The sequence below is a fragment of the Haliotis rufescens genome, unplaced genomic scaffold, assembly GCF_023055435.1.
Source record: "Haliotis rufescens isolate VD_foot unplaced genomic scaffold, xgHalRufe1.0.p SCAF_26, whole genome shotgun sequence".
Lineage (NCBI taxonomy): Eukaryota > Metazoa > Mollusca > Gastropoda > Lepetellida > Haliotidae > Haliotis > Haliotis rufescens.
Window position 1 is genome coordinate 1,038,285 of NW_025963957.1, and position 21,358 is coordinate 1,059,642.

General features: G+C 39.8%; 1 protein-coding gene across 1 annotated transcript; it reads right to left on the reverse strand.

Moving 5' to 3' along the window:
• Positions 1-1,079: 1,079 nt before the first annotated feature.
• Positions 1,080-20,561, reverse strand: LOC124141462 (28S ribosomal protein S9, mitochondrial-like). Its single transcript, XM_046509488.2, has 14 exons — positions 20,420-20,561; positions 19,351-19,486; positions 17,454-17,557; positions 13,593-13,655; positions 11,703-11,733; positions 11,078-11,157; positions 8,532-8,626; positions 7,129-7,204; positions 6,236-6,361; positions 5,581-5,623; positions 3,611-3,716; positions 2,838-3,007; positions 2,138-2,216; positions 1,080-1,168 (listed from the first exon to the last, which is right to left on the reverse strand). The coding sequence occupies exons 1-14, from the start codon at positions 20,510-20,512 to the stop codon at positions 1,156-1,158; spliced, it is 1,215 nt and encodes a 404-aa protein (XP_046365444.2). The 5' UTR covers positions 20,513-20,561; the 3' UTR covers positions 1,080-1,155.
• Positions 20,562-21,358: the final 797 nt, after the last annotated feature.

Genomic DNA, 21,358 nt, shown 5'->3' on the forward strand with positions numbered 1-21,358 from the left:
ACATACCAGTGTATGTGTGTGTGTGCTTGTGTGTGTGTGTGCTTGTGTGCGTGCGTGTGTGTGTGTGCGCTTGTGTGTGTGTATGTGTGTGTGTGTGTGTGCGCGCTTGTATTAGTCAGGACAAATGCTGGTTTTATATCCATCTTCCCGAGGCAAGAGAGTTAACTGACTTTAAATGTCCAGTTTCCACCCTTGCCGAACAAGGCTGGAATTACTGGGCTCGATCGCCACCAGAAGTTATTACCAGTTATGTATCTTCTAAGCCTCTCCTATGGACCAATCAGATTCCACCTCTCGTATCACTTGCGTTTGCTTCACACAAATTGGTGGCGCCCAGTCAGGACGATCTGATCTATAATCGAGATCAATATTTTGAGAAAACTGGTCTTACATCGCGAAATGCATCAAATCACGTGAGCACCTTGATTAAAAACATGAAAAGATTTGGAAAATATCTGCTGACAATGAGTTGGCGGTGCACATGCTTTGCAAATCCTGCAATCGATCAAAATCTGCACGACAGTTTACAAACCGGATTTTGATTGCGGTGCGAGATTTTGATTGGACTATGCATAGATTCGTTAGTCCAGTCAAAATGTAACTCCATAATACCAGCCTAGTTCGGCAAGGGTGGAAACTGGACTTTTATAGTCAGTTAACTCTCTTGCCCCAGAGATGCCATGCCTCAGTTTAACATGATGGATAACCCATTCAGACACTGACTCCAAGCTGTCCAGTCATTGTTTAATGCCGAGCGCCACTTAGAATAACAACAAAAACCATCCTTTAATGTCTTTTGCTTATGATGCGGACGGGTATTGAACCACCAAACTTCCACTCTCCAGGCAGACACTCTATCCACCACATGATAGCTGGACTATAAGATTCAAGCTACTTGTTTAATTGCTTTAATGGTGGGCTCTGACTTGGCCCAACTTGTGCATAATCAGATGCACAACAATGTCATCCACAAGTTGAGAACTTGGAGCAGGCGAGACAGCAAAAGAGGCTTGGCTCTCTGTTATGCAAGTACAATTATTCCCTTCATTCATAAACAATTTCATAAAAACAAAGACAACTACACATGTATACACTTTACTCTATTTGAGTTACAATCTGGACTATCACACACGCTGTTCACGTCATACGTTCCGGTTATCTCTTTTTCCTGAAAAAGAAAACACATCGGACTAAACTAAACTGTATACTTCTTCAAAATTTTAACATATTTCCAACGTATTTAAAGAAATATGAATGCACAAAGAGATCTGATTTCTGCTGATCTGGAAGAATGCATTTCACACGTGATTACCATTATCATGTGATCATCACATGAGCTGTCCATAGAATTAATTGTGCCGAATGTGAAAATTCATTAGTATACAGTCAAAGACCATGTGTTTCAGGGACACACATAAATATTTCGAGTTATCTGAGGTTTGATACAACCAAACAATTAAGAGGGAATATGCAGGTCCAAGTTTTGACTCCAAAACAAGCATAAGTTTGACACGTTAAAGTTTGACACAACAATGTTTGACCGTAGTTTGTCTGCCACCTGAAGCCTCACAGAATCTATGATTTCCTTCATGATATCATGATAAAAGCAACCTCTAATTATAATAATGCCATTTCTCTTGCGCCATATTTCCACACAACCAAGAGGCATGCTAAAAGCATACATTATTTTTACCCCGATCAATGGATTGGTGTGCAATCAATTTTCATTCTCAGCTCCCTGGTGAGTATATAACCCAATCTGCCTGTGAGTGAGTGAGTTTGATTTTACGCCGCTTGTAGCAATATTCCAGCAATATCACGGCGGGGGACACCAGAAATGGGCTTCACACATTGTACCCATGTCAGGAATCGAACCCAGGTCTTCGGCGTGACGAGTGAACGCTTTAACCACTAGGCTACCCGGCCGCCCCCAAGCTGCCTGTGAGATGCTAGAAGGTCACATAACACTTTGTGGCAGGGGATAAAAATACTTAATTATACAGATCATCTGGATCTAGGTTGTCCCTATTAAAGCTTGCATGCTGTGATAACTTGATAGCGTTCAAAGTGGTGTCAAAACCTAACAACACACTCATCCACTCTGCTCCGCTCTCTCACTCTAGACCTATGTACAAACCATGTAAACTTCTTCCTCGCTTTAGCTTGACCTGGCTTCTTTCTCTCCTTCCTTCTAGGGTCCCTCGTCAACAGCCCAGCTGTCGAGAAACACAATATATGATAACTACCCTGAACCCAATCGCCGCCATAAGAAGTGAAGTCCCCATCTTCATCTCTCTCATCACTAACTAAACATAGAGTTTGGCAATTCCTGAATCCACTTTGCAACAACAGTTCCATGTTTGATCGCGATTTTCAACAAATGACAGTTTAACATTTGCAAGACGATTCAGAGAAAATCCAATATTATTAATGCAATAAAAGTTCAAACAAAGACATGAATTTATCTAGACCTGCTGAGAGGCCAATGTTCGGACCCAAGTGTGCAGTAAATGTCAGTTATATTTCCCAAATTGGAATTAAATATTTCCAATTCATGCCGTTATAGTCACACATTATGGCTTTGTAAGGTGACTTGTATTTCACAAGACCAATATGGAGTAAGAGGTTTTAATGCTTAGTTTAACATTATTGCACTGTATGCAATGTTAAAATTCAATTTTAACATACCTCTGAGTTTATGAAAATAATAGCTTGAGAAAATATCCAAATTCTGAACAAAGTAATGATTTTTCCTAATTTGCCTGGCAAGGGCACCTAATTTGGAGTTCTAGATAGATCCATGAAAGAACATTGATCAGCATTAACATATCACCAACCAAGTCTCATTTTCTCCACTACATCTGGGCTGACAAAGCTGGTCAGTGCTTGCGCCAGTCCGAGACGAATTGCCCCTGCCTGACTGCTGGATCCACCACCAGATACTTGGCTTTCAATGTCAATTTCACCTAGCATGTTGACAAACTGGATAGGAAACATGATCTGCTCTCTGAAAAGATTAAAGATTGTATATTGGAGATTTGCTATGATATACAGATCGTAGCAACAAGTTTCCTACGCACACACAGTATCGGGATACTTATTGTTACACCTCTACTTCAAATCATTATCCAAATAGGACAAGATAATTTATCATCCCAAACTGGCTCCCACATGAGATATGGCTTGGGTGAGATCAAGCGATATATGCATTGTAGATATCGCTGCAATGAAATTGCATTGCTTTGAAAAGCATTGTAACTACAAAGGTCACAATGACATCACAATCAAATGACATCACTTATGGCTCTGCTACTGAAGCTGTCAGCAGTACTTTTAACACTTAAGACACTGCTTATTACTTAACACAAACTGAAAAAGTAGGAAGAATGATGTTGGATGATAAATAAAATCTCACCCTTGTGTATTTTGATATCAAATATTTCAACATGATTTGATATATATTATATCAAAAGACACTCTATTTGTAACTGAGAGCTAAGTGATTTGTCGAAGCCTTTCTTGATTCCTCAGTGGACTCTTACAACAAATATTCTCATCCAGAACCTGGGACGTAAGCTTTTATATGGCAACTGATTTCATGGCATCTTACCTGTGCATACTGAGAGAGAAATACTCCAAGTCTGAACCGTTGATGGCCACCCTCCCTGAACCGTGTCCTCGTACTGTCACATCAGCCACAGCACTTTTACGATAACCTGAGCAGAATCATTCATCATTCTTTTCATTATTCATTTGTCACACTCAGCAAATTAATGCGTCTCTGACCCCTAGCCAAAAATGCAACTCAATATCAATGCGACTCCCCCCCAACCCATCCCCAGTGGAATGATGCATATCTTAATTCAACCTTACCTTAATCCAATCAAACAGCAAATAGCGCTGCTTATTAGCACTGACAAGAGCACTTCCGTAAAAACAATAAACAGTGTCTTTCTAAAAACAACACACAGTTTATATGTTTACTCTTTTGACTTTATTTCAAAAGGAAAATTGATTGAATGAACACCATTTCACTGAAGGTGTCAAGCTTGACACGAGTGGGTAGAAACTCTTGATCCCAGCAGTGATAACTCACCGGATGCCCATTGTGTAATTCCTATTGTTTGAATGACATTGTTATATACTTGTTACAACTGCTGCTCAATAAACCATGTTTGTGTTATTATTCAAGTTGGTATTTTCACTATGTGTGCAGTGAGGCCGTCTTATTGTTCATAGTCATTTTGAAAAGTTAATTAATGCGAGCAAAGACCACTCACATTTTTTGCATTTAATTCACGCTCGCGTTGATGTCAAGATTTATATTATTCAAACCATACAGCGGCCTGTAAATAATCGAGTCTGGACCACACAAACCTGTGATTGACATCATCAGCATTGACCTACGCACCTCAGATACAATGAAATGTAACAACAAAGTCAGCAAGTCTGACAACCCGATTCCTTTAGCAAACATGAGTTGCTGATGACCATTTGTAAACCCCGGGTCTTTCTTCACAATGTTGTGGCCATTAGGTTGTTTAGTTAAGGAAAAGTGCCCATTCAAATACTGTAAATCTTGAAATTAATGCGTCTCCAAAATAATACGACTACTGACCCCCAAAATGTTACTCAAAATCAATGCGACTACCCACCCCATCCCAAGTGGAATCGTACCTTACCTTAACCCAGTCAAACAGCTAATAAGCGGTGCTATTAGAAAAGCACAGCCGTAATGTGTTTTCCTAAAAACAACACACAGTTTACATGTTTATTCTGCTGACTGGCATTAAGTAAGTTCAAAGGGTAATAAAATAATTAAACCAACAACAGTTCACTGATTGGAGAGGTCAATAATGCCTACTTTGACACGAGTGGGTAGAACTCTTGACCCCAGCAGTGATAACTCACTGGATGCCTATTGTGTAATTCCTAGTCTTTATATGACATTGGTTTGCACTTATAACTGCTGCTCAATAAACCGTGTTTGTGTTTATATTCAAGTTGGTATTTCCACTATCCAAAGTGTGCAGTCACGCCGTCTTATTGTTAACAGTCATTTTGGAGACATAAATGTGAAGTTTCATTAACTTGAGCGAAGACCATTCACATTTTTTGCATTTAATTGATGCTCGCCTTAATTTCAAGATTTACAGTATCTCCTGCAAATTAGATCTGTCACCTCGATACGATACCTCTCTACGTGGAGATCTCGCGAAACATCAAGAGGACATTGTAGGGAGTAAATGCAATAAATCTGGGCATGAGTAACAATTGTACACCTGTCACCATGGCACCTTGATGTTTAAACTTAATTTTGAAAAAAATGAATACATTGATATATTTGACTTAAAAAAAATTGAAGATAAGCAGTGATTGGGTGGACTGACACGTTTGAGGAATATACTTGCACCTGAAAATATTTTGACTTGTTCAATTTACAGACGACCCTTGTTAAGTGGATAAGACATGAGACTGAGCCAAAACTGTCAGTTTTTTCTAGGTATCCAGTTTTTACACGACAGGATTCGACTGTTCAATTTATACTTCTGTCATTGAAGCAGGATCAACATCACTTACCTTCAGCAGTCATAAAACTCCTTCCATCTTTAGCTGTCTTCAGCTGCAACAAATACATCAGTCAATGTAAAGCATTTAAAATGCAATGCATTCAGAGACATTGGAAATAAGTTGTGTATTTTCACTCATAAGTAAGTACAACACCTATGACAATTCACGGTAGGCTGGATGTTGTATGCAGTGATATTTTCACTCATGACTAAGTACAACACCAATGACAATTCACAGTGGGATGGATGTTGTATGCAGTGATATCTGCACTCATAAGTACAATGTCTATGAGAAATCACAGTGAAGTGACTGTCTTTTTAATTCCATTTTTCATTACTTAAATCATAATCGTAAATCTATTAACTAATTTCAATACTGATGAAAATCAAAGCAGCTCATTAAAGTAAGGGAATTAACCTTTCAACTTGCCATTAAAAAAAATCTTTTCTCTTAATTCTTTATTACACTCGAACAATTATACATTGAAGATATTAGTTTCAACAAAACTGTTTTCAAATATTTAATGTATAATTTCATTTTAATCACTAAAATTCTGGGTTTTTTTTGTGAAACAGTCTGCAAACTAAATAAAAAGGCCATATTGTTTCAGGTACAGTGTTCCTGGTGTCAGCAGGTGTTTCATCAGTACCATGATAAGACTCACAGGTTTAATCTTGTCGCCAAAGTTCTGTCGGTTCAATCGCTGCCGGAACTTCATGATGTACCTGGCCTCCTTGTGGGCTAGCGGATGTTCAACAAACCTCGTCATCAGCTTCAGGAACTGGCCATACTGAAGTAAACAGACAAGTGCTGTGGCTTTACACATTGTTGTACCTCCAGTAAGAATCTCTTAATTTCATTGGTTCATCCATTTTATACAATAGAGATACAAAACTGGTTTTGGTGAAATCATGTGAGAGGAACTGACTCAAATACTGACTTCTCACTTGATCACTATTGACCTGTCATGTGATCAACATAGAAATCTACATGGCTTCTGCGAGTGGCAATACACTGATCGACAATCTATCTGAGGAATTCAAAGATCGCTTTCAAATGCCTTATAACAAAACAAGTACCAACAGAGGTCATAATGTGAAAACAAAGATCTGAGGACCTGACACCTGCGGTCAGACCACCGAAGGGGTTCTGTCCGAGGGTCCTTGTTTTCGAATTTTTTTTATAAATATTTGTGTATTAAATGTACATCAAACAGGACAATTTTCAGTTAAGCATGACACACATCAACCAATGACCAATAATATTTTTTATATATAAAAAAATGATTAAGACCCAAATGGCTGTGATGATTGGCTGTTTTGCTGTTTTATTTAACTTTTTTTGTCATGGAAATAAAGGTAACTTGCTGTATGTCAGCAAAAGCCTGTTTTCAATGACTAGATTACTGTTACTCAGGAATCTCCTGGTACAACCAAGGGAAGTAACTCAGTAAGTTGACCTGCCTTCCACCACTGTGCCACCTTCTCTCTTCTGCACACTTAGTTGGCCACCGAGCAATCAGTCAGAATACATCCATAATACACCATACATACTTACATCTTGTTGACTGATGTCTTCCATTACCCTGGCCTTCAAGGTGTCATAGCTGATCCACTCATTCTCATGTAGAGATCTGTATTACACACAGTACTTGAGAGACATGGTTGCCTTAGCATTGTGATTATTGGAACATGGTCATGGTTAAATATTGAGCTCACAAAATTCGCCAGAATTGTGCCAGACTGTATAGTTACGGTAGCAATTTCAGAATATTATTTTTAAACACAGATATCTCTGTATGGGATTCTGGGTAATAATATAGGTCCCAAGAAACCTATGCTGAGTGAGTGAGTGAGTGAGTGAGTTGGGTTTAACGCCGCTTTTAACATTATTCCTGTTATATCACGGCGTGTCAACTTAATGTAGGAGGAAAGCCCGAAGTGATGCAGGTCTCAGACGTTTACCACTTCGGTGAAACCCACGAGCACGGGTATGGTGCTGACAAACCTAGAAACATAATCGGGGTGAACAGGGATTCGAACCCACAATCATAGGTTTCTGGCGTGTCCAGGGGACGCAACTCTGCACAGTGAATCGCGGCGCCTTAGACGACTGGGCCACTCGTGCCCCCTCCTTGTCATGAAGGCTCAGTGACTCGGTTGATTGCATGTCTTCACATCCCAATATTGTGGATCGATATGCAGCATGTCAATCACTGGAATGTCTGGTCCAGACTGGATTATTTACAGACCGCCGTCACACAGCTGGAATATTGCTGACCATGGCATGGTCACATGAACAGGTGTTGGGGGAACTTGATGACAATTATGTCCGTTTTCTTCAACAGAATACCTGTTTATGCCTGAAGAAATATGCTGCCTGATTGTGTATTTGGTTTAAATGCAGCATGTAAACATGGAAAGTAGTGTACTTGCCAACTGTTAGGGGTGTGCCATACATCATAGTTGGACTCAGAGCTTTTCAGACATCACTTGTAACAGAGTTTGTCAGGCATGAATATTATTTGTTTGTTGTTTTACTTCCCAGTCAGCAATAAACCAGCTGTATCATGGAGGCCTGTAAATAATCAAGTCTGGCCCAGACAAACAAGTGGTTGATAAGTCCCAAGCTGTCAGTACATTGTCACAATCAACCAGGTAAGTGTTCATGAGTACTGGGAATCTGTTCTGACATTGTCCTTGCAAGGTTCAAGCTGGAATAGTGAGTGAGTGAGTGAGTATGGTTTTACGTTGCTTTTAGCAATATTCCAGCAATATCACGGTGGGGGACACCAGAAATGGGCTTCACACATTGTACCCATGTTGGGAATCGAACCTGGGTCTTTGGCGTGACGAGCAAATGCTTTAACCACTAGGCTACCCCATGCCCCTCAAGTTGGAATAACTGAAATCGGATTATGCAAAGGATTTACTAGCTGGGAGTAAAACAAGGGTACTTACAACTTCTCTGTCTTCTCTTCAGTCTCAAACAATGCACCCGAATCACGGAGTTTGTCCTCTTCTTTCTTCAGGGCCTCAAGCTTCCATGTCACTTTCTAAATTAGACATTAACAACTCATAGACTTGAAATGACACGACATTGGAATGAAATAAAAAAAATCACAATAAATTAAATATTTATATACTTTTTTGCTTTTTTTTTGCTTGCACAAAGTTTCCAGCTTTCAAAAAGGATTCATCCAAACACATCCCGGCATCATCATGGTCACCAACTGGGAGGCAGCGTGATGGCAGAGGAACCAGCATTCGGTATGATGAAACATGATAGCTGGTCACCCACTGAAGTACTTCACTGCAACTGAAGTCTGTCTGCAATCCAACCACATTGTCAAAGTTCCCAGTAGATCAGGAGGGGGAATTCTGATTCAAATCCAAATGAGCAGCCAGTGAGGAAGTCGAAGTGACGGTGCGAGGAGGTACCGGCGGGTGTGCTAGGAAGGTCAACAGTAGGGTCTGTCGAATCTGGCTTGGACGAGTTGTCCTTAGATAGAACCATACGAATGTCCAAAGCTGCTGGTTGCTCCATCGCAGGTGTGAACACGGGCACACTGGGGAGAGATGGCTGGTCCGATTTGGTGGAAATGTCGTCACAGAGGAAGCTGAAGGAGATGCCATCATCATAAACCGACAAGGAGGGTACGGTACACACCTCAGGTAGTTTCACGGCTGGAACGATGGAGGGTACGGTACACACCTCAGGTAGTGTCACGGCTGGAACGAAGGAGGAGACAGCCGGCTTGGTGACTTCTTGGTAGTGGAGTCACCACATCTGTAGACTTCGACCAGTGGTCAACATCACTCTTGTGGCATTTGCGGAAGAATAAATTGAAAGCTACCTCCATGAGGTTGGAACACTAGGAACATCGTTTGTCTTCATAGCAACGGCCGCGACAACCACAACAGTGATAAGGAGGATCAGCAGAGGAGTAAATATACCTGCAATTTAGACAGGCTGAACGTTTTCATGTTCTGTTCCTATCTTCCCTTCAAGTTAGTGTCGTAAAAGTTGATATGAATGAGGAGGTAGCTCACAAATGCACACACAAAAATGTATTCTCTAAAACTCAATACATGTCTCCACGGGGTGGAAATGAGAAAGACAATGATGTGGCAGGGGGGAGGGGTGGTAGTCTAGTGATCATGCCGTGTAAGCTCACAACGCACAGGATTACAGTGCAAAACCCATTTGTTTGGATGCTGACCATAATGATGCTGAGATGTGCTTGGGTGAATTGTTTTTAGAAGTTGGAAACTTTGACAACCATGTTTCCATATTGAAAGAAGAAGAAAGAATACACAATGTGAGATAGGATAAGTTTAAAAATACATAATACGTAATTTAGGGAAACCAGAAAAGAACATGTAAAAGGACTACTTCACCGCCTAGAGTGGAATCGCCACACCCAGTTGCTAGGTATTACTGAGGAATTATCCACTGTAATATGTAGCTGTCAGCACTGGTCAGTTGTTTCTGACCAAGCCTTGATGCCACGGTGACCGCCCCCATGATCTCGTGGACAGAGCGTCTGCCCAGAGAGTGGAAGGCCAAGGTTTGATGCCTCGTCCCATCATACCAAAAGATGGTACTTGTGGTTACACTGCCTTGCGTTCAACATTAAGGAGATGAAACAAGGGCTGGCTGGTTCAACTGCATGTTATCTCAGTGGGCGAGCCCTATAGAGTGTGAACAAGTACAATCACACACAGTCACACACAGTCACACACACACACACACATGCATCCACTTTCCAATGTAGGTGCAATGATGTTGAATGTGACCTTAACTCCCATTTCATATAAAGGCCTGTGACGAATCCAGTCTGGCCGGATAAAGCAGTGGTTGATTTTATGAGCAACAGCCAAGGCCACTGGGTTACTATGACAGATTCGCCACTGCACCGCCCACCCGATCCAATTTAGTTGCAACAATCAATGGAGTGCTGTGGGCCACTTCTAACACAGGCCATGAAATGAGATAATTAGTGTCTATGTTATAGTTGAAATAGAATGTTTTCACCATGGGATCCAACAAAAAGTAATCACGAGGTTAGTTCAATCAAACCATGGACTTTGTAGATTGTAAAAATGAGTTGCTGACAACAATGAGTGGCTGACAACAATGAGTGGCTGACAAACAATGAGTTGCTGACAAACAATGAGTTGCCGACAACAATGAGTGGCTGACAAACAATGAGTTGCACACAATCAGCTGACAATGTGCTGACAAACAACTTGCTGACAAACAATGAGTTGCACACAATGAGCTGACAAACAATGCGCTGACAAAGAATGAGCTGCACACAATGCAGTTGCACACAATGAGTTGCACACAATGACCTGATACTACTTGGCAGCCTCTGTGACCATCCGAATCCCATTATGCACCTTGACAATACACTGGTATCCTATTTCAACCACAATAACCATCCTAACGGGACCATGATGAGGAGGACTCCACAGTATCTCCATCTGTACAACACACTCACGTGGAGCAGCTCATAGAACTGAGGCTTGCCGGTGTAGAAGAAGGAGTGGAAAGGCCGTCCATCCATCCCAAACTGCGCATCTGATAACAGAGGAAACATGTCACCATTAATTCTGGAGTGTGGAGAAGTCATTAAACATGGGATGATGACCAACATCTTACGTTTCTATGACAACCTACAAATGTTGTTGGTTAAATCCAGGTAGAAATTATGAAAAGTGAAAGGTTTCTGTTAAAATATCAAGTATATAATGTTCATGTTGTCATATCAATACTTTCACACAAAGAATTGAAACTCACAATCAGATTTCTTTTACATTGTTAATGTCTGTTTGGTTGTTGCTTAACACCACCAAACTCTCAGCAATATTCCAGCTATGTGACAGCAGTCTGTAAATAATCAAGTCTGAACAAACAATCAAGTGATTGACATCATGAGCATCGATCCACAGAATTGGAATACGATGACATGCATCAATAAAGTCAGAGAGCCTGACCACACGATCCAGGCAGTCACCCCTTAAGGCAAGCATGGGTTGCTGAAGATCTATTCTACCCCGAAATCTTCATGAAGAACATTGTTAATGACATATTTTGACTCTTTCATGAAATGAAATTCAAATTACCTTTTCGTTTTGGAAAGACTTTTTGAGGTGGCTGAAAGAGTAGTTCAAGCAACTGATAATCACGACATATTAGGTTGGTTAAGCTAATAATTTTGTTACAATGTTTAATAGTATGTGGTGAGTGAGGAAGCGTGTTTGGTTTTACGTCATGTTCAGCAATATTCAAGCCATATCACAGGGAGGGGCACCAAGCAAACTGGACTTCTCTCATTGAATCAATATGAGGAATCAAACCCAGGTCATGAAGCCAACACTTAATAACTTGAACCACTAGACTACCCACCACTCCTTTACATCATAGTTACACAGAGCTGCAGATAAGCAGTGACAAGCAATGTATTTGCGTGAAATACACAAAATAAATAACAGTTACCTAATTAATTTTTGCCTTAAAATAAGCAGATTTGCATGAATTCCTTGTTCTTAAATCAATAGCACAACACTCTGAGTAATTAACCAATGTGTCCTTCTCATCTTGCGTACATGTATTTCTGTACATATTTCTGTTTACTGAATGAATGTAAGCATTACACATTCTGGTACATAAACGTTACTGCAGTAATTTGTCTCATTATAAAGGCCTTATTATTATTATTATTATTATTATTATTGGCTTAAAAACTTAACATGAGCCCTGGTTAACTTTATGAGGATGTTGAAAATATAAATTATCAGTCTCTAAAACATCCAGAGGCATATCTTGCCATATTTATGATATATACACACGTCATGGCAGTCAGGCTCATGTCATCTTCCCGAGGCAAGAGAGTTAACTGACTTTAAATGTCCCGTTTCCACCCTTGCCGAACTAGGCTGGAATTCCTGGACTCGATCGTAGTGCCACCAGTGGTTATTACGAGTTATGTCCCAACTATGCCTCTCCTATGGACCAATCAGATTCCACCTCTTGTATCACTTGTGTTTGCTTTAAACAAGATGGCGGCACCCTGTCAAGATGGTCTGATCAATTATCAAGATCTATATTGTGATAAAACGGGTCTTACATCGCGAAGTACATCAAATCATGTGGGCACCTTGATTAAAAACATGAAAAGATATAGAAAATATCTGTTGACAACAAGTTGGCTGTACACCATCTTCCCGAGGCAAAAGAGTTAACTAACTTTAAAAGTCCAGTTTCCACCCTTGCCCAACTAGGCTGGAATTACTCGATCGTAGAGCCACCAGTGGCTATTACCAGTTATGTCCCTTCTGAGTCTGTCCTATGGACCAATAAGCTTCCACCTCTCATATCACTTGCGTTTGCTTCACACAAAAAAATCAAGATCTATACTGTGATAACACGGGTCTCACATCGCGAAATGCATCAAATCATGATAGCACCTTGATTCAAAACATGAAAAGATTTGGAAAATATCTGCTGACAATTAGTTGGCGGTACACATGCTTTGCAATCCTGCAATCGACCGAAATCTGCACGACAGTTTACAAACCGGATTTAAATTTCGGTGAGAGATTTTGATTGGACTATGCATAAACTTGTTAGTCCAGCCAAAATGTAACTCCATAATACCAGCCTAGTTCGGCAAGGATGGAAACTGGACTTTTATAGTCAGTTAACTCTCTTGCCTCGGGAAGATGGCGGTGCACATGCTTTGCAAATCCTGCGATCGACCGAAATCTGCATGGCAGTTTACGAACTGGATTTCGATTTCGTTGCGCAATCTTGATTGGACTATGCAAAGACTCGTTAGTCCAGCCAAAACGAAACTCCATAATACCAGCCTAGTTCGTCAAGGGTGGAAACTGGACTTTTTAGTCAGTTAACTCTCTTGCCTGGGGAAGATAGGCTCATGCTGGGTACATTTCAATCCTGCTAATTTTGTAAAGATTCTGTTTCTATTCTACCAATACAGAAGGAGGTCCCACCTTCATCAGCGGTCTGGAAGGCAGATCATACAGTCCTGACGGCAGCAGGTACTGGATAGATTCCTGAAAACAACAGCACATAAGTATTAAATAGGGGTGACTATTGGTCTGATAATCACTATTGCGATAACTATTGATATTGAAAGAAACTATTGCGATAACTATTGTTATTGCAAGCAAGTATTGCGATAAATATCGATAGTTTTCAGTGTATCATTTTAGATGGATTTTAGAGTTGAATTAAACCTTGGAACTGAAGTTTCCTTTGAATGTGATAACCATAACAACAACAAAAAAGTAAAGTTTGAGATATGACTGATTTGTTTTGTCTTTTTGTTTACCCTAATTTAAGAAACTTCCGCATTACCGTGTCTGTGTGAATTACTACCACTCATGATCAAAAGAAAAACAAATTTGACCAGCATTGCATGTATTTTATTGATATGGTAAATACAATCGAAACTATCAATACTCCTAACTAAAATCGATACTATTAATCGGAAACTGATTTAACAATCAATTTATTGACTTTAAGTACTTACCAATAGCAATAAATCGATATTTCGATTTATCATGACACCCCTAGTATTTAACAAGCAATGAGCATGTGAGCATGACACAGGAATTGTCTGTGTAGTCAGCAACATTAATATGGTCACAATCAGCAATGGTTACCATGGTAACCACGACCAAACCAGTACCAGACAAACCAAAGGTGATCCAAGATGTCACACAGGGAGTAATTGTTTTGCTGTTGTCTGCAATATCATTGCCATAACGATATGATTAAGGCGGCATTGCCATTAGTACCATGATTACAACATAGGGTTGTAATATCTACAATGTGTCCTACAATTTCCTGTTGAAAGTCATGAAACAATACAATAAAATACCTGAATATGATAATAATTAGGTGGACGTTATGATGATGGCTATTGTTCGAACATAAATTGTTAAATGATATTTTCAGATGACACACAACAAGTCATTTGGTTCCAATTAACATGATTAATAGATTTCTTTTCTGGATAATTGATTGGTTTCAGTTTCCAACCCCAGAATCCTAACATCAGTGATTGATTATGTTACAATTATATTAGTGCTGCAACCATGGCAACCAAAGATGACATATATATATATACACCAGAGCTACAGATAAGCTGCGTATTTGTGTTAAATACCCTCAAATATTCAAAACCCAATTACGTTCAATTAACTTGCGTACAGAAACGCATGCTTTAAATAAACAAGAGTCATCAGAAAGATGACATATCCCTCCGGCAGCTGTCTGTAGAGTAACCACAAGTAAATGTGCAATTCTGTATGTAATGAGTCAAGAGTTGAATGTTCTTGAAGAAACATACATTGTTTACCCACAAAAGATCAACCATGGTCGCATCCATATGAAATGGAAAGTAAAACAAGTGTGTTTCTGTGGGTTTTTTTTATGCAAACAAAAGACAAATTAAAAGAAACAATAACTAAACAAGCGTATAGTCATTGAAGTCATCTATATCCTCCGCCCATTTTAACACGTTATGGTCCCAAACCAGGTAACTGACCCAACATTTCTCTTCGCCCATGTCCAATGGAAATTCTAAAATAAATATTTCTAAAACTCCTTAATATCAAATGGCACCATTTCAGTATGTGTTTTATACATAGACATGCAATGTTTGGCAGGGAAAATTTAACAGTTTATTTGTTATACTCCATAAGCATGATAAGTGAACCCACCCTATATTAAACCTTAAATCCAACTTGTTGCCATGGAAACATAAAAATTAAAAATTTCTAAAATTCCTAAATAGCAAAAGGCACCAGTTCAGTATGTGCCTGGTAGACATGTAAAGTTTTGTTAGAAAGTATTGAATGGGTTTTGAGTTATGCTCCGGAGATGAACACCACCATTATAGAACTTAAGTCCAACTTGTTGCCATGGAAACGTAAAAAATTTTTTTTCTAAAATTCCTAAATAGCAAAAGGCACCACTTCAGTATGTGACTGATAGATTTGCCAAGTTTCGATCAAATACACTGAATGGTTTTCGAGTTATGCCTGGACAGACGGACAGACGGACAGACGGACAGACGGACAGACAGACAGACTGACTGATCACTATATCCCCCCGCATTATGTATAAAAACAGCATGCGTAAATACCCAATGAAGCTTTTTCAGCATGCATACAATGGAGCTAATTTCCGAAACACAAATACGAGCTAATTCACTTTCGAAGTCAAGCCTATAGTTAAAACTCTAATATACATCTAAAACATTATTTTGTTTTATTTTGAAATCTCAAAATGTTAATTCATTTTGTGAAAAGAGTGAGTGAGTGAGTGAATATGGTTTTACGCCACTTTTAGCAATATCACGGTGGGGCACACCGGAAAATGGGCTTCACACATTGTACCCATGTGGGGAATCAAACCCGGATCTTCGGCGTGACGAGCCAACGCTTTGACCACAAGGCTACACCACCGTGTAGAAGAAGTCTTCAGCAACCCATGCTCGCTGTAAAAGGTGACTATGCTTGTCGAATGAGGTGACTAACGGGCTTGCTGACTTGGTTGATGTCATATCTCAATTGCGTAGATGTTCATGATGTCAATCACTGGATTGTTTGGTCCAGACTCGATTATTTACAGACCGCCGTCATATAGCTGGAATATTGCTGAGTGCGGCATTAAACAACAAACAACCAAACTGTGACTCATGTATTGCATGCTGGACGGAGTGAATCTTGTTTTTGGATGCAGTAAGCAAAATAATGAAATGTATGGCAGACAAGTTAGTGGTTAGAAAAATTAGCAGCAATCCACGTCATCGGGGTACAATGACTCACAATCACTATGTCACACATTGTAATCATGGGATACACCATCCTAATTGACTGTAATGACAAGAATGTCAAACTGTACTGCAACTGTGTCACACATTTACCACCAGATTACCACAGTAACAGTGTTACTACAAGTGTGACAAGTTGTATTGCAACAGGCCTACATGGACCGTTATCTGCTACCCATGAATAACCAGGTTAAGTAAGATAAGTTCTATGGAAGAACAACTTCTTTATTACAATTAGTGCGACGTTTCGGTGTAGATCCTAACACCGTTATCAAGCAAGTGATGGATAGTGCTTACTTACTTACTTACATTGGAGATTTAACGTGCGCTTTCCGACTTCTAGCGTATTTCGCACACGGTGGATAGTGCTTACTTACTTACGTTGGAGATTTAACATGCGCTTTCCGACTGATGCGTATTTCGCACACGGAGATAGTGCTAAACAACATAGGTATATATACTTATTAACATCAATGTTTATACAGTAAATTGATTGATGGACACAGAGAGCTGATTAAGATAATTGGAAGCCAGTGGATGACAAATGGACACAGAGTCTGCAAGCAGACTGATAGAGATGATGGAAGCCAGTGGATTAATTGGATGGACATAGGGATTTAGCAATTAGGTGATGGTAAGCAGGCGGGATGTAATAGCCTTGGTCTCTGTTCATTGCTGGCTGGATCCTTTTGATGTAGATGGCTTCTAGGAGTTTCCTGATTTTGTAGTCTGATTGATTGTTGGCCAGGATCTTGATGTTGTTCAACTGGATGTTGTGGTCGGGGTGGGTTTGGGTGTGGTCGGAGATGGCTGATTTTGAGTCATTTTTTTGTACTGATGTCTTGCGTTCTTTTATTCTAATGGGTAGGGGTTAGGATCTACACCGAAACGTCGCACTAATTGTAATAAAGAAGTTGTTCATCCATAGAACTTGTCTTTCTTCATCACACCAAATTCTAAATGCCACTGAAAGAAGGAATAACTAGCTTGTTGAGTTCTGTACACATACCTTCACCTGGCGGTCAGTCATATGTTCAGGGTCAAGGCCCATGATATTTGCAAGGTGTCGTTTTCCAATCTCATAGTCAGCAGTCTCCCTTTTCAACATTTCATCTGAAAATATGGTGAAATAAAATATCAAGGCACTAAGTGGGTGAGTAAAGCATGGGAGAAAGATTTGACCCTCACAAAATTAGAGATTCTTGAGGCAGGACAGGGCCAAGAAACTGTTAATACCCAACAATCTGTGAGTACTGATATTACTGCTAACTGTTATAATATCGTATTCGACGTAATAAGCGCCTAAGGCGCTCTCAAATTTAGAAATAGGGGACTTTTATTAGAATATAATTTTGGTGAAAGAGTTGAAAGATGGTAAATTTTGTGGTTTATTCTGACAGCCTGAAATGATACAAAAGAAAATTTTATGCATATTATACATGAGAGATATATTTTTCCATAATTTAATTGCCCGTAATTATGGGTGCATATAACACATGATTGCGTATCATACACAAATAAATAAGTCATTTATTTACATACATTGATCAATTGGAAGGGTGCTAATTGGGATTGTTCACTAGCCAATATATTAGCAAATATCGCCGTGGGCGCTTATTAGAGCTGGGCGCTTATTACGTCGAATACAGAAATAAGTCCTCTCAGCCTATGGAAGAAACATTGTAAACCTCGACAAAATGGCAATGTGTGAGGTGAGGTGAAATGGGGTAAGTGTCGTGTTCAAGATTACTGCACTTTTATAGCGACATGCATGTGTGTGTCTGATTGAACTTCTCCGGACTAATACCGGTTTTACAGTGCTAGCCCACAAAAGAAACCATGCCTCTGAGCTGACCAGTCCTCATTTATTCCCTCAATGCCAAGCGCCAGGCAGGGTAACAAGTTCCATCTTTTATGAACTTTTGGTATGATGCTGTCGGGATTCAAACCACCGACCTTCTGCTCTCCAGGCAGACACTCCACCCACCAGAGCTCAGAGGCCATCCAGACATGACCCATGAAGATCTGGGATAGAACTGGTCTTCAGCAACCCATTAGCACTGATAGGTGAAAGAATGGACATAGCAAGGGGCAAATTGAAGCCAGCAAGGCAATTAGCCCCCACAAAGATCAAAGCAATAAGTCCGTAGCACTAGGCAGATAGGTTCCCTGGTCAGGGTTCATGGCTGGCTGGTGTCTCCTGATGTCAATGGCATATATATACTCTCTGCCTCATGGCATTCATTCACCTGATGAAGGAGTATGCATATACTCCGAAACGTTGTGTTCCTCATAACGAAGAAGTGGACATCCATATATTCTCTTCCTTATGTGTATCACTTCTAAATGCCTTTCAAAGACATGATAATGATAATTAACATAATTTGTTTTGATCAGTTTTTCTTGTTTGAAAAATTAATGAAATTACCTCACCACAAAAGTAGTAGCTACTAGCATACAGAATGAAATAATTTGTTAGAGTCTTAATTAGTACAAAGTCTAGGTCATGAAACTTAGATAATCCAAACAAAACGCAGCTGGTTTCTTTTCATGCACCTCCTAAATGTCCAATAAACATCATGCAAACATGCAAATCCCATGTCAGTGATGTATATTTCTTATTACCATCCCTTCGTGTACTGAACGTGACTTGCCATGGAAAATGTGAGTGAATATTGTTCACACAGCTTTATATTTTAGAAATATTCCTTCTATACCACCCATAGCAAGGCTAGACTACAGAATGGATGATTCTGTAGGGAACCGCAACATACCCCTTTGTCAACATGGTTAATGTAGAATGATTTTTTTTTTACCTATAAGAAAGCAAAATGGCATCAAAATCCCTAACAATGGTAACGAACAATAACTTTATCATTACACCTGATGAAGCTAACATGGAGTACCTTGAGCTTGGGCTCTTTCTATGTATGCTTTCATAGCCTTGCTAATCTTCTCTGCCTTTGTTGGAGCTGGCTTGTTAAATGCTTTGGATGGCCTTGGAGTGTCGGCATCTAATGTGCAGCTGTAGTGAAATTGTCTCTGAAATTAAAATACTTAGCAATTGAATTAAGACAGACAGTGAGCCATACCGGGCCAAGAATGCAGTTCACCCATGGATAGACACGCCCACGAGTCAGTGACTAGTGAAAATACAGAGAGACTATAGTAAAGTTACTTTTCTCCCCAACCTAGTTATTTACATAAGCCATGAGTCCAAAATGAGCTGCAGATTGGTTGGATTTGACCTCTGGTTTACGTGGTCACCCTGATGCAGAGTTGGGGAGTAGTGCACTTTACGGGGCGCACTTTTTCAGATCCAATTAGCGCTGTGGGGGCTCGAACGCGCTTCGCCGGCTTCACGGGCTTGGCTAATTAATGCGTTAATTAGCCGACGCTCTACCACTGGACCAAGAGCGCTATCGCGGGTGTTGGAAAACGGGTCTTGGATCGTAAAGTTGTGTAAGTTTCCCTAAGATCAGAAACGGGTGTTGGATCGTGAAGCGAGAGTCACTAAAGCGTGAGGCACGGTAACGGTATAGAGAGATAGCAGTAGCACTATAGCCCGGTAATTGACTGGATGGTAGAGCTCGGGCTGCTCCCGGTAAACTGCATTGTTGCCCAGAGTTGTATATCTGTCTGTTTATTTTGTGTTTTCATTGCAAAACAATAGCATAACAAAACATTTACCATAAAAAAAATGAAAATAGTGTCAAAATAAGTGTTAACTGTAATGGCCATTCTATCACTAGGAATCTGAAAAGGGTTTAAAAACTGATGACAATAGCAATGATGATCTTACTTTTCTTACAACACAGATCTTAAGAAATTAACAGGCTCCACACCGAATGATATGCCCTCACGAAATCTAGATCACTATGTTTGAATCGATGTTAACATTATGCGACAAAGGTTGGGGAAGTTCCAAACATATTTCCCTATAACATGACAACAAAACATAAGTTCAGAACCTACCGGCAGTACATCAGAAACGATGACTCTCCAATTATTCAGTAATGTCTGATTTGTCAAAACGGCATGCCGAAGTCGGCCCATGTGGGCGGCCATTTTGAACGGGAGCGGTTATTGTGTCAAGGGAGCATTTATTGTTGCTAGATGTAAGTCTCGGAGCTGACGAGATTGGTGGCGAACCAATAACATCGACTCGACAAAACTTACAAAACCAATTACGTCGATGAAGTTAAAATGGAATAATGACTGCGAATGATGCTTCAGTGAGTGAGTTCAAATCTAAAGTCACACCGGCAGTATTTCATCCAAGACTATAGTGTTGAGAAGTTATGTCAATGGATAATAAATCCATTTTGACTGAATAAAAACCTGTCGACCATGTACAGTAAAGCAACTAGATTGTCACAAATAAGTATTTAAAACTAGTATTTAACCATAACAAAATATATGGCTACATTACCAGAATTAAAATACCAGAATGGCACCATTCTTTAACCACAATTTTTTTTTTTAAATACAAAAGACACTGACAAATATAAGATCTATGCAGTGTTAAAGGGAAATAGATCCAAATGCAGGAATAATGTAGTAAAAGACCGTCAATGATAAGTTCTCTTTACTCTCGTCAACTGGCACATTAGTGAACATTATAGTGATGTTATCCCTTCGTTAAAACTGCCATCTTTGTGTTATTAGAGTAAGTGAGTATGGTTTTACGCCGCCTTTAGCAATATTCCAGCAATATCACGGCGGGGGACACCAGAAATGGGCTGTATTATTTGAAGAAACTGGCGAAGGCCTTCAAGGAGTGTATAGTAGCGAGAGATTTTAAGGGCACTTCAAATTGACGATCTTGCGATTTTAAAAATTATCATAAAATGGATACTAGTGTTATTGATAAAATAGACCGACCCAATACACTGGAAATCACGGTCTGATAAA

Excerpts from the sequence above, each read along its gene's own strand:
- LOC124141462 (XM_046509488.2), bottom strand. The coding sequence starts at position 20,512 with ATGGCCGCCCACATGGGCCGACTTCGGCATGCCGTTTTGACAAATCAG. Across the intron at positions 5,624-6,235 it reads TTGGCGACAAGATTAAACCT|CTGAAGACAGCTAAAGATGG; the intron begins GTGAGTCTTATC and ends TATTTGTTGCAG. Across the intron at positions 3,008-3,610 it reads TTCTCTCTCAGTATGCACAG|AGAGCAGATCATGTTTCCTA; the intron begins GTAAGATGCCAT and ends TAATCTTTTCAG.